Here is a 12580-nt window from a genome sequence, read left to right on the forward strand (position 1 = left end):
CTATATCTGATGTTTTTCTATAAAATTTAGTTATTTATGTTTCAGCAAGATCTATCGAATAGTATCGAATATACACTTTCCTCACTTTTTGGCATTTCTGTCATATAAAAATGAAGATATCATTTATTATACGCAAATCTATACTTTCTCCATAATAAGGTCTAAATGATCTATGTTCACTTTGATAACTACATAATATATGAATTTTAATATCATTGAGATTTATGAACCTATGACTTGAGTACACTCGATGCATTATCCTACATCATCACTACATAGTATAAAACAAAGTCGATTTCCCTGTCCCTATGTCCCTATGTCCTTATGTCCCTATGTCCCTTTGTACGCTTAAATCTTTGAAACTACGCAACAGATTTTGATGCGGTTTTTTTTAATAGATAGAGTGATTCAAGAGGAAGGTTTATATTATATATAACATCCATTAAATAGTGAAGAAGTACTGTTATTTTTGAGGTTTCTAAAGTGATGTCGTAAAAAATTACATTTTTTCCGCTTACATTGCAAACGCAGGCTGAACCCTACGAGTTTTATCAAAATAATGTACTAAGTATTATACACATTGAAAAGGTCTATAGAAAAGTCCGCGATGGTATATGTCTATCTCTTATGGATAACCCACAATAACATTTTTTTGTCATTTACTTTTTACGAAAAATAATGGCTAATTTTCGATGCGATTTTAACCAATACAGCATTAATCCTTAACCAATTAAATACCTTGAATACATTGTTCGTTTAATATAGATCTATATGGCCCTTTACACCGTATGATTTAAGTGAATATTTTCGAAGATATTACAGATTTAAAAATCGCGGGACGTAGCGTTTGCGGCGGTACCGGCCGGCCGCCAGGCTATCTATACGAAGTCGGAGCGGGCCGCTATGTTTTTATATACAACGTTCACAGTTTTTCTGTAGTGTATTTAGTATCAGCATTGCACCCGTGCGAAGCCGGGGCGGGTCGCTAGTTACGTATAAGATAAATGCCCTATCTAAGACTTCTTTGATCTGTCACTCTGTATCTATCTACTTATCTTAAATAAGTGTACTTAACATCGTAACATTGTAGTTTATCGTAATAAATGATAAGATTGAATGATACGTCTTTATTTAACAATGATTTGCTTTATTCGTGTTCCGACGATGAATTTTGATATTAAATCTGCTGGGGATACAAACATATACTGACCTAATTATTATATTGTCTTGTTCTTTAAGTTAAGACTTTCAAATAAATTTGAAAAGCGATTTCTTATAAGCAAAATAAGACATAATTCATTTTATAGGCAACAAACTTTAAGAGTCATGAAGTAAGGATTTCTTCATTCCCAGGGGAAGATAAGAATTTCATGTGTTATAAATTTAATTTGGAAGACTTAAGTTCTTTCTATGAGCAAACGTATTAGTTTTTCCTAAAATTAATTATTCCTGGACGAATAATTTTATTGATTACTAGCGGTCCGCCCCGGCTTCGCCCGTGGTACATATTTACGTTTTCTCTACGTAAGAACCATCCTCGTACTTCAAGGAATATAATAAAAAAAGAATTATCGAAATCGGTTTAGCCGTTCTCGAGTTATGCGCTTACCAACACATTTTGCGATTCATTTTTATATATAAGATTTTGGGTCGGACGATTTAGGACTTCATTGATGTAAAATATTGAATTATAAATATTGTGTAATGTTAGAACCTAGATGTAGAAACATGTATGTATTATAATAATGACGCATACTGTTAAAAATAATTCTAAGCTATTCTAGATGGATAAAACATTATAATAATTTAAATATAAAATTACACCCAAAAGCTCGTCTCAACATTGAAATTCACATATTTTAAAACCGAAATCCGGTCCATTTATACGTGCTAACAATAGTGAAAAGTCGACCCATATTTGTCCCTTTGGCCGAAGCTCGGAAAATTGGAGAAACGTAATAGAAACAATACTCGATGCGGGTTGTTTGTCACGGATACTTTACAATTTGGTAGGGTTGCCATGGTCCCTTTGTAGAACCGAGTATTTGGCTTGAGGTTGCCTAGCTTGTGTTTTTAGCGGACAAATTCGAAGGACTTGTGAATTATGGTTTTATGTACTTAGTTCCAATTTTACGTAGCTATTATGAAGCTGTGTGTAGGAAAGAATTCAATATACTTATAATAATGAATTTAAATATACCCTTTTTAATGTTATTTTATGAACAGACATTAAACGAAATTAAAAATTAAACGCCTGTAATATAAGTTGCGCAAATATTGTATTTTACGTAATTGATATTTAATTTTAATTGTGTATACCTAAATAAAAAATCTGTTACATAAGATAAAGGTATGTATCTCGTGGATTCGCTTGTATTGTGTCCTGACAGAGTATCCTTTACGTAGATGCAGTTCATAATCTATCAGAACCGAATTTCAGCCAAATTCGGTACAATTCAGCGTAGTTTATAATTAGTGTAATAAATACAACGTTTTATATTGCCTTTTTCTTTGTATATAATTTTCTGTAGAAACTGAACTTATTGTCTGTCCTCCATGATTATTAATTTTAACAATTATACGTATAATAATTATTTTTATTGTCCTTTCTGGTGCTAGGTACAAAGTCCACCTGAATTGCATGATAGGGACGTATATATTTTGCTGCAAGAGTTAAAATACGAAACAATATCACGAAGGCAAGGAAAGTATTTATGTCTTTAAACTAATAAGTCTTTATTAAAGCCTTCATTGTTTTTATTCATTAGGTTGGAAGCTCCTTGGTTCAGTGGTTGCGATATCAGTAAAAAAAGGACTCTACCTAATATTTTTTATTATTTACCTGATTTTCAGGTAACCCATGCTCTCTAAACTGAAAATAAAACTTACAATAACACCTTACAATATATTTTAGTAAATAGCTGTAGTTAAGTATTATAATTACATGATATAAATTATATTTATTACGCAACGTATTAACTATATACTTTCATTGTTCATATAAAGAGATTAATCTCCAAAGTTATTTTCTGCAAAACGCAAAGACTTAGACAGACCTTTCGCAGCTCTTAAATACGTTTCAACATCGGAGCTTTAATAATAAAATACTTAGAAATCAATGAAAACATCAAAGACGCTATTAGATGACTTACGAGGCTTTCCCGCAATAAGCCAGTCTTCGTAAAGCTGAATTTAATGAGAATATCAACACGTTTAGATCAACAATTGGGTAGAATAACAGTGAAAAATATATCTATTTATATAAAGCGTGACGTGTGTGCTTGGCACACGTGTCAGAAGTGAAACTTCTTTGGAAAAGTCAAAGATACCAAAATCGTCGCCTAGCTCCAAGACATGACGGTTTTACCATGACGTGACCTTGAAATTTTACTCTCAACGCGCCTAAAGAAGTTTTTCTTTAAAATTTTATTTTGTATTTTCTTTAGTGGCTGTGTAGGTACTGTGGTAATTAATATTTTATTATTATTAATTTTTCATCATTAATAGTTTAAGTAAAAACATACAAGACAGACACATTATTCTTCCTTTTGTTTGCGTGTAGTTGGGCAATAAACTTCCCTGAGATTCGGGTTATTGAAGCAAATAATAACCTCAGTCTGGATAGAGAATAGTAGTGTCAAATAGAAATTAACATATTATTTGTTATAACACTGGAAAAATAAATGAAATTAGAAATTTATTTTAAATTTAGTTTTGTTGGTGTGCAAACAACTTGTGCCTCTCTTCACATTAATAGCATTTGCAAAATGTATAATTTATTGAATAAGTACACTTCTTGGAAGCGCAATAAATGGTTGCTAATGAATGAAGTGTTTAAATTGCAGTGTAGAAAATAGTGAATATATTCTTATTTGAGAGAAGATTTATTTATAACGATTCTACGTTACAAAAGTAATGTGCTTTTTATATTATACATATTTTATTTTTTAATCATATGAACTAAAAGAAACAAATTCAAATTTACGCAGATAAAAATATTGCTGATCAGAACTGCAAGTTGTAACGAAATAACGAAAAGGATATAATATGAACTGGTATAGCATAGTGCCATATATACTGGGGTAGAAGCCTTTGAAAATAATGAAAAGATAAAAAAAATCGCAGTCGGATGAAACCCATTAGAAAAGGAGGGGAATATGATAAAAATGTAAGGAAAAATAAATTACGGTCAATCCGAGTTCGGGAAGCGAGAGGGGGGAGCTTTTAAGAGAAAAAAATGGTTTCTCTCGATTTCCGACAAAACTACAAGTCGTATAGAAAAAAGTTCAATGCCAAAGTTGTAGGTAATTAAAAGTTCTACAACTTTTGTATTCACAATTTTTTCACATAACCTAAAAATTTAGGTGAAAAATTCAAAAAACCAAGTTTTTGGTCTTTTATTTCTATCTACTTCAAAATTTATTTTTTTTCTACTAAATTTGGTGGAAACTTACTTTATTATGTCCCAAATACACTATAATTTATTTGATTGAAAATATTTATTTTTTCGCCTTATTTTGAATTAATACCGAAAAAACAACCTATTTTTCAATCGAAAAGTCACCCGTCAAAATATCAGCTTTTATCACAAACTTGGGGTGCCTTTTATTCATTGAAATCTCTGCTTTCATATGGTGTAAAAAAAAATAAACACCACTGTAGTAAATGTTCTCAGGAAATGCATACAAACAGTGTGATAATGAGCTTTAACTAAATCAGGCACACTTCTTGAACTCTATATCTTCTCTTGTATCGGCTTTTCGGTAATATTTCAAAAGAAAAATAATTATCTGTTCTAAGTTTAATATTTTACAGCATATTCAAAAGCAAAATGATGTCGATAAAAACATTTCAGGTAGTTCGAGAAGTGTGCCTGATTTAGTAAAAGCTAATTTTCAGACTGTTTGTATGCATTTCCTGAGAACATTTACTATGGTGGTGTTTATTTTTTTTACACCATATGAAAGTAGAGATTTCAATGAATAAAAGGCACCCCAAGTTTTTGAAAAAAGCTGATATTTTGACGGGTGACTTTTCGATTGAAAATTAGGTTGTTTTTTTGGTATTCATTCAAAATAAGGCGAAAAAATAAATATTTTCAATCAAATAAATTACAGTGTATTTGGGACATAATAAAGTAAGTTTCCACCATATTTCGTAGAAAAAAAATAAATTTTGAAGTAGATAGAAATAAAAGACCAAAAACTTGGTTTTTTGAATTTTTCACCTAAATTTTTAGGTTATGTGAAAAAATTGTGAATACAAAAGTTGTAGAACTTTTAATTACCTACAACTTTGCCATTGAACTTTTTTCTATAGGACTTGTAGTTTTGTCGGAAATCGAGAGAAACCATTTTTTTCTCTTAAAAGCTCCCCCCTCCCGCTTCCCGAACTTGGATTGACCGTAATTTATTTTTCCTTACATTTTTATCATATTCCCTTCCTTTTATAATGGGTTTCATCCGACTGCGATTTTTTTTTGTTTCAAAAATTATCTACTCTAGTCTAATAGTAGGTTGTAAAAGTGAAAAGTTCAAAGATTTGAGACTTCTGCCAAATCGTTTTATCTTTCTAAAAAGACCAGCAAATTGTAACATTACTTCAAGTTAAAAGAAATAATAAAAGATAGCGCCTTTAGCAATAAAATAGCGTAATTGCACGGAAGCGTATTTGTTATTTTTTTCTCAGAAAATAAAGTATCTTCGTAAAACATCGGAATTCGCATTCTTGTTTTTATTAGAAAAATTCAGAGAAGCTCCCGAGATTTCGCGTGTCTTATTAGAAGGGCCTTTTGGCGAATTTGTGAGATTTTAAAGGCAACCTTTTCATTTGGCTCACCAATTACTCGTAAACCCTTTTCAAAAAAGCCTAATTTTACTCGTGAAATAACCAAAAAGACCCTATTACATCTATTTGTCGGTCCTTAATCAATGTTTTAATCATGTCATTACATTGAAGAATGTAGAGGGTCCCGTAAAAAGGAGTATTTTTTTCCTCCAAATTAAATTAAAATTAACAAATTTATACACTTATAACATGTAGGTATATTTGAAATGTATAATAAGAAAATAGAAATTATACTTCAAAATAGTAGAATAAATACCGAATTGTTAAATATCTACGTTTGACGCTTGATCCTTTATCGATCATAATACCTACATATTTTGTTTATACTATGACGAAATTAACCTCATTTAAAACTTACCTATCACACGGGAGTCTACTAAGTTATTACATATTAAACTAATCAACAAAGGCATAACTTTGTGAAACTATGAACGCTTTATAAGTAACTAGCTGTGCCTCGCGGTTTTACCCGCATTGCTCGGCTCCTATTGGTCTTAGTGTGATGATATATAGCTTATAGCCTTCCTCGATAAATGGGCTATCTAACACCGAAAGAATTTTTCAAATCGGATCAGTAGTTCCTGAGATTTAAATAAGCAAACTCTTTAGCTTTATATTAATAGAAGTAGGTATAGATAATAATGCCTAATATTATAGCTCTGAATGCAACAAGAGATTTAAACACTCTTCTTCAATCTTCTCTTGTTTTCACAAACATAAAATTTAAATAATATATAGTAGTAATTGCACTATTTAAACAAAAATATATCGAGTCCATTTCGCATTAAAATAATTTCGACGAACTAAATATTTATTACAAACCAAATATTAATATCTCGTTAATAATATACACGGATAAGTCGAAATCCATTTAATTTCGCTGCACTCCCATAATGAATTACATATGATCCCAGTATTTACGTATATTTTCGTATATTACGAAAATTACCATCTGTATCATATCAGCATAATGTTGGATTAAATGCTTAAATAGCGTAATAATAACAAATATTATGTGTCGGATTATGCAAAATAACGTGTTGACTAGTGAAGCTATTTGGTTTTGTTCGGATTGTGAGAAAATAGGACTCCAGTTTGGCAATTATAATTTTTTTTATGTGTGGGTTTGATTTTCTTTAGCATTCTGTTTCCTGTCAGATAGTATCATACCTGGATCTACAATCCTATTAGACCGGGAGATACTGACACAAAATTTCGAGTCATTTGTAACAAGGATGGCGGTTCTACAGGGGTCTTAGTACGCAATGACAAAAAGAAAAATGATGGTGTGAACGCTGGTACCGGTGTCTTAGTCGCGTGGGCGTTTGTCGAACTCGTCGGAAAAATAGCGAAAGTCAAACGATTTGTAACACAAAAATTTTAGAATTTACCGATAGCCCATAAAAAAGTAGTAGGCGGTAGTGTCATGCCATACTTTTCCGGTGTGGCTTACAGCCCGCCATACCGACGCGAATGTGTTGATTTAAATAAAACAATCATTCAACCATTTGTACCAGGCTAACTTTTGCACAGGTAACTATCGTCGTGCAGCCATTTACGAAAATCGCCATGCCATACTTTTCAGACGATTCCAAATGGTCGCCATACCGCCGAAAATCTGCAAAAAATTTTTATTTCGCCAAACTTTTTGTACCAGTATTGCATTTGGATTTTTGGAGAGTATTTGATAAAATGTGACCATTATTATATTTGCCATACTTCTAGTAGGGGGAAAAAGTGCTGTTATACTTGAAAACTTAATTTATATAAGTGAGGATTTCCAACACTTAGATCTTTGAAATTTTGTATTTATATTTGTTGATCCTCAAACTTACAGGAAAAATAAGTGCCATACTGTTACAAATCGTTTGACTTTCGCTATTTTCCGACGAGTTCGACTAACGCCCACGCGACTAAGCCGCCGGTACCAGCGTTCACGCCATCGTTTTTCTTTTTGTCATTGCTTACTAAGACCCCTGTAGAACCGCCATCCTGTTACAAATGACTCGAAATTTTGTGTCAGTATCTCCCGGTCTATATACAATTTTCGCTGAAAACAAAAAGATAAATTTACCATAAAAAGGGCTACTAGGTATTATAGGAAGTACCCACAAGACTAAGGATCAAAAGGTATCAAATTTTGACTGATCCTCATAGTGACCCGAATAAAATTCAGATTTGCCTTATAAAACCTCCTCCGAGGGTAAAACCGAATGTTCACAGCGATCCCGATAAGGTAAGTTTGGGATCTCCCGAAGGATGAAAGTTGATGTAATCATGCTGGTCTTTTATGTTATACTGATTTATGTTTAAATTGGATACATGTTACGTGTGCGCCATCAATTATTAACGCGATTTTGTTTTGAATGAAAACTTGGAAGTACTTCTTCATCACTACATAGTATAAAACAAAGTCGCTGTCCCTATGTCCCTATGTATGCTTAAATCTTTAAAACTACGGAACGGATTTTGATGCGGTTTTTTTAATAGAACGAGTGATTCAAGGGGAAGGTTTTAGTATATAATTTATTAGGTTTTAGACAAAGCGGGCGAAGCCGCGGGCGGTAAGCTAGTAAATTATAAACAAAACAGGGTGTATGTAATACATGTTGCAACGTAAACATATGCACATGCTTGCTAGCTGGGTGGTTACGTCTTAAAAATATTAAAAAGTAATAGACAAATGAGTGCTTTAAAAAAGTCAATTTTACCTTTAAATTTTACATAATATTTACATCATAACTAGCCTCCGCCCACGACTTTGTACGTGCATCCCCATTTTTCCCCGTTCCCGCAAGAATTTCGGGAAATCCTTTCTTAGCGGATGCCTACGTCCTAACATCTACCTGCATGCCAAATTTCAGCCCGATACGTCCAGTGGTTTGGGCTGTGCGTTGATAGATCACTATATCAGTCACCTTTGAGTTTTATATATTATATAGATTATGATGCTTGTGGTTCTTAAACGACAAGAATGATGATGAAGAAACGTTTAAATTTAATGTCCAACAAAACATTTACTACAAGGTTTTCTAAAGAAAGGTTTACAATTTACTGTAGATTAATAACAAAAAATAAGACTTGTAATTTTTTCCTAATTTCTAAATTTAATTCGGTCTTGAGAGAGATAAATTGTTTCTTCATGATAAGGCAAAAGCGAAGCGACGGAGGAAAAATTATTCACTTTTAAAAAGTATTTTGAAACACTTATTTAAACCATTCTGGAGATTTTGCGGAAAATCTCCTTAAAATTGCATGCTTTTACCAATTTAAATGAATTAAATTGTTGGGTGAGTTTGTATGGTACTCTAATATTAGTAAATTTTATACTCATTATTAACTTAGAAATAATTTTTGATCATTAAACTTATTAATTGTCACGTTGTCATTCTAAAATTACATTTGAATAAATGAAGCAATTCATTATTTATAAATTAAAGAAGCTTTTATTACAAGGAATTTTTTAAATTCCATATGCCTTGACGGGTAGGATATGGCTGGACTTCATAATTGGAATAAAAAAAGGAAAAAACAGAAAGAAAATGGAATACAACGAGGTATCTGCGATTTTAAATTCTTACGTGATGATTAGTTACTATTCATTACCATTATCCTTTGTTAATAAGAGCAATACAAGGCTGCATAGCTTACGATTGCCAATCCTTTAAAGTAATAAGATGTTCAAATCAACATATACCGTGATTGTAGTAGATTCAATGGGTCGTTTGTATCATTTTATTCGGTTCTTCCGTGACTAGGGCTCATATGGAAGGCTTAATGGAGGCGAGTAATTTATCCACCTTTCGCTAAATATCTACTCAGCATGGAATGTTAGTCTTATTTACTTGAATGAATGAATCACAATATATGTACATATTATTATCTATACGTAAGTAATAGTATTAAAAAATCAATTATGTAACCACTTGGCACTTATTGATGAATGCTTCCAAAAATCATTACTTAAATAAGAAATTAATAAATAAACAGTAAATGATTCAACATGTTTTCTTTTTATTGTAGAGCAAGCAAACACAATAGTTGGTGAGGAAGGATGTATTAAACATACATACAAAAAATTATTCTATCATATCAGATATCATTGTCTGGATTGCATAATGACTATATTATCCTATTTTATCTTTATGGATCAAGCTACTATTATATCATTCTCTGATAGAGTTAAAAGAAACCTGCAGGACTCATAATTTCATAACTTTTATTTTGTTTACCTAAAACAAACAAGAAGTCCTTGAAATTCTCTTTAACTCTAAACATAGTAAGTTCAAAACAGACCTTGAGAATTTACAAATAAATAGCTCCTTTTTTGCTAATCCTCAGTGACCGATCAGGTAGTAATTGTGCATTGAATTCCTAATTTGATCTTTAATTTATTTGTGGTAACGTTCAAATTACAATGCGACATAGTTTAATACAAAAACAAGACGACAGACATTAGCATGCATAATATAGTTCATAGTTTGTGCATTAGGTGAATTAAATAAAATTGAATATAAATAAAACGAATGATGTATCTAAATTCTAAATCCTATAAAATATATAAAGGTTAAAGGTTGAACGACGCAGCAAAATTCAATTGTAAATAAATATAAATAAGCTAGAAATAAGCAAAACAGGTATACAGAAGGTAGGTATCTTAAAATTAATAGACACTAAATACACAACTTTACCTAAATCGTCTTGGAGTTACACAGCTTAATTAAGTCATTGATTCTAGATATCTATTTAACCTATATTACCTGTACCTGTCAGCTCCATATTAAATGTAATTACAATTCATGTTAATTTAAACACAAACAGTTGATGGGAAATGCAATTATTTATGTTAATTATTAATCAAGCATCAACATCACCAATTAGTCTTGTTCAATACAATTTATTTAATTAGTATTATCTAGAAAAAATGCAAACGCCGTCAGATAAAATATCATCATTGATGCATGTAAATTTTATATCAAAGTACACACTTCACGTTCATAAAGATAAAAACCAACATAAAAACAAACTCAAGGCAATTACTTAAATTATTCAATGTCAAGCACGAATGTCAGATAATATCTGCATATCAATAGATAAAATTAAAACTACATTAAAGCTAAAAGAACAATATAGAACTCAGTCTTCCGCGTGACGTTGAACCGTAGACATGCTTGATAAAGTGGCCATCGTTACTGGTGCTAACAAGGGGATTGGTTTTGCGATAGTCAAGGAATTATGTAGACGCGGTGTAAAAACCGTCTACCTAACCGCCCGAGATGTGAAGCGAGGAACGGACGCGGTAAACAGCCTAAAAAACGAAGGGTTCAACCCGATATTCCATCAACTCGAAGTCACAGATAAAAAAAGCGTCCAAGCGTTCGCTGATCACATAAAAAAGAACCATAACGGCATAGATATACTCATAAACAACGCAGCGGTCATCAGCGAATTCAACACAAAGTACGAGGATGCGTACAACGTGATCAATGTCAATTTTAACAGCATTCTCATTATAGAAGAGTATTTGTTTCCTATGTTAAATGATAATGCGCGTGTGATTAACGTTTCAAGTGATTGTGGTCATTTATCTCAACTAAAAAATTCATTCTGGATCAAAAAGTTAAGTAGCGAAGATGCGACGCTGGACGATGTGAAAGGTTTTACTAATTGGTTCCTGGATAGCGTTAAAAATGGTACGTTCAATACTGAGGACTTTAATATTACAATCTTGTATCCGTACGTTGTATCGAAGATAGCTCTGAGTGCGTACACGAGAATTCAACAAAGGAATATAGGCAGAGGAATTTGCATCAACTCCATACATCCAGGGTTTGTTGTTACATCAATGACGAAGGACACCGGTATGTTAACACCTGAGGAGGCAAGTGAAGCTCCAGTTTATTTGGCTTTGGACGCAGATGAGAATGTCAAGGGAAAATACATTTGGTTTGATAAGACAGAAAAGGAGTGGACAGATATTAATTTGAAGTTTGATTACGCTGATCCTGACATTGTTAAGGAATTTCTTAAGAGGATGTCGGCATGATTCCTAGCTGGAGGATGTATAGATTCAGATTTCATGTTATTCAGGCAAATCTTATTATGAAATGTATCAGTATTTCTAAGAAATATATGTGTCGTATTTTATGAGCATATTTTTTTATTATTACTTACAAAATACACAAATAAGTAATTAAAACGTCTTTTATTTTTTCTAACGTGTATTCATATACATTAATTCACGGCATTATTTGTTGTTTATAATATTTATTTCTCTAGTTAACAACGAATAACATTTAAAGTATATAAAAATGTATAAACAAGTGATTACTTATGAAAAACCATTTTTGCCTTCGAACTAAAATGTGGCAGCCGTAAAAAACCTATAAAATGACTTTACCAGCGGCTGCACTTAACAATGCAATCTCTAGAACATTAACAAAAAAAAAGAAACAGATCAATATCTATTCAGTATCGAACCAATTATTTCTTGAGTTCCTCTCATTTCCACAGAAAATAAAGGAATAACATCGTATCCAGACTTGATAATAATTGGAATGTCAACTGTGGTATTTTTGCAGTCGATTCAGCGCTTGAGTTCGGTTTGAACGTATAAAATTCGGAAGCGCTTGAAGCGACAATTGTATTGGATTTGTAGTTAGAAGTTATCTTTTCGTACGAGGTATCTTATGTACTACATATTTTGACTTAACAATTTGGAATCGTATTATGA

The 12580-nt window shown here is 31.9% G+C and overlaps 1 protein-coding gene across 1 annotated transcript; it reads left to right on the top strand.

The window, feature by feature from the left end:
• Window positions 1-11003: 11003 nt before the first annotated feature.
• On the top strand, window positions 11004-12000 carry LOC149900031 (carbonyl reductase [NADPH] 1-like). The gene has a single exon (XM_090113269.1). The coding sequence runs from the start codon at window positions 11015-11017 to the stop codon at window positions 11891-11893; it is 879 nt and encodes a 292-aa protein (XP_089969395.1). The 5' UTR covers window positions 11004-11014; the 3' UTR covers window positions 11894-12000.
• The last annotated feature ends 580 nt before the right edge of the window (window positions 12001-12580 follow it).

Source organism: Colias eurytheme, chromosome 19, assembly GCF_061535395.1.
Source record: "Colias eurytheme isolate Ceu_HAF_F1 chromosome 19, ilColEury1 Martin Lab GWU primary, whole genome shotgun sequence".
In the NCBI taxonomy this organism is placed as follows: Eukaryota; Metazoa; Arthropoda; class Insecta; order Lepidoptera; family Pieridae; genus Colias; species Colias eurytheme.